Raw genomic sequence first — 603 nt, 5'->3', positions numbered from 1 at the left:
CGGCACAGCTACGGCCGGGCCACGAGGAGCCGCGCTCACCGGAGGGCAGGACAGACACCCGCTCTGCTCAGCCTCCCAAAAAACTCTGGGGGCGGGAGGGGAGACCCCCTTACACCCCGCCCTCGCCCCCCAGCCGCTCCCGGAGCCTCACCGATGGCCAAGAAGAGGTCGTTCACATTCATCGCTGTCTTGGCCGACGTCTCCGTGAACAATAGGCTGTTGTCATCTGCGTAGGCCTGCGCCTCCTGCAAGAGACGCAAGCAGCCGGGTGAGGGTCCGGCGGCCGAAGCTCCGGCACGTCGCCCGTGGCGGCGCCGAGGGGGGGACGGGGATGGGAGCTCGCACGGGCCCGGAGGAGCCCCGGGCCGACACGTACTTCATATTCCACCATGCGTTTGCTGGCCAGGTCAGCCTTGTTGCCTGCCAGGGCGATCACGATGCTGGGGCTGGCTTGTCTCTGCAGCTCCTTCACCCATGTCTTCGCCCGTGCAAACGTTTCCTAGGAGCAGAGGTGGGAACTCAAGGCTCGTCCCACCGCTGCGCTGCAAGGTGGGCGTCTTAGAGGGACCCCCGCCACGGCAAGAGCCGCCCCCGCCCCCCTGC

The 603-nt window shown here is 67.8% G+C and overlaps 1 protein-coding gene across 1 annotated transcript in view; it reads right to left on the bottom strand.

The window, feature by feature from the left end:
* RAB5B (RAB5B, member RAS oncogene family) overlaps positions 1-603 on the bottom strand; it is a 5,001-nt gene that overhangs the window by 1,016 nt on the left and 3,382 nt on the right. The window contains 3 exon segments of the mRNA XM_009280040.2: positions 152-163; positions 165-245; positions 377-499. Of these exon segments, the coding sequence (XP_009278315.2) occupies positions 152-163; positions 165-245; positions 377-499 (216 nt within the window).

Source organism: Aptenodytes forsteri, unplaced genomic scaffold, assembly GCF_000699145.1.
Source record: "Aptenodytes forsteri isolate BGI_AS27 unplaced genomic scaffold, ASM69914v1 Scaffold547, whole genome shotgun sequence".
Taxonomy (NCBI): domain Eukaryota; kingdom Metazoa; phylum Chordata; class Aves; order Sphenisciformes; family Spheniscidae; genus Aptenodytes; species Aptenodytes forsteri.
Note: the sequence above shows the minus strand (reverse complement) of the source record. Positions and strands in the feature narration are given on the sequence as shown.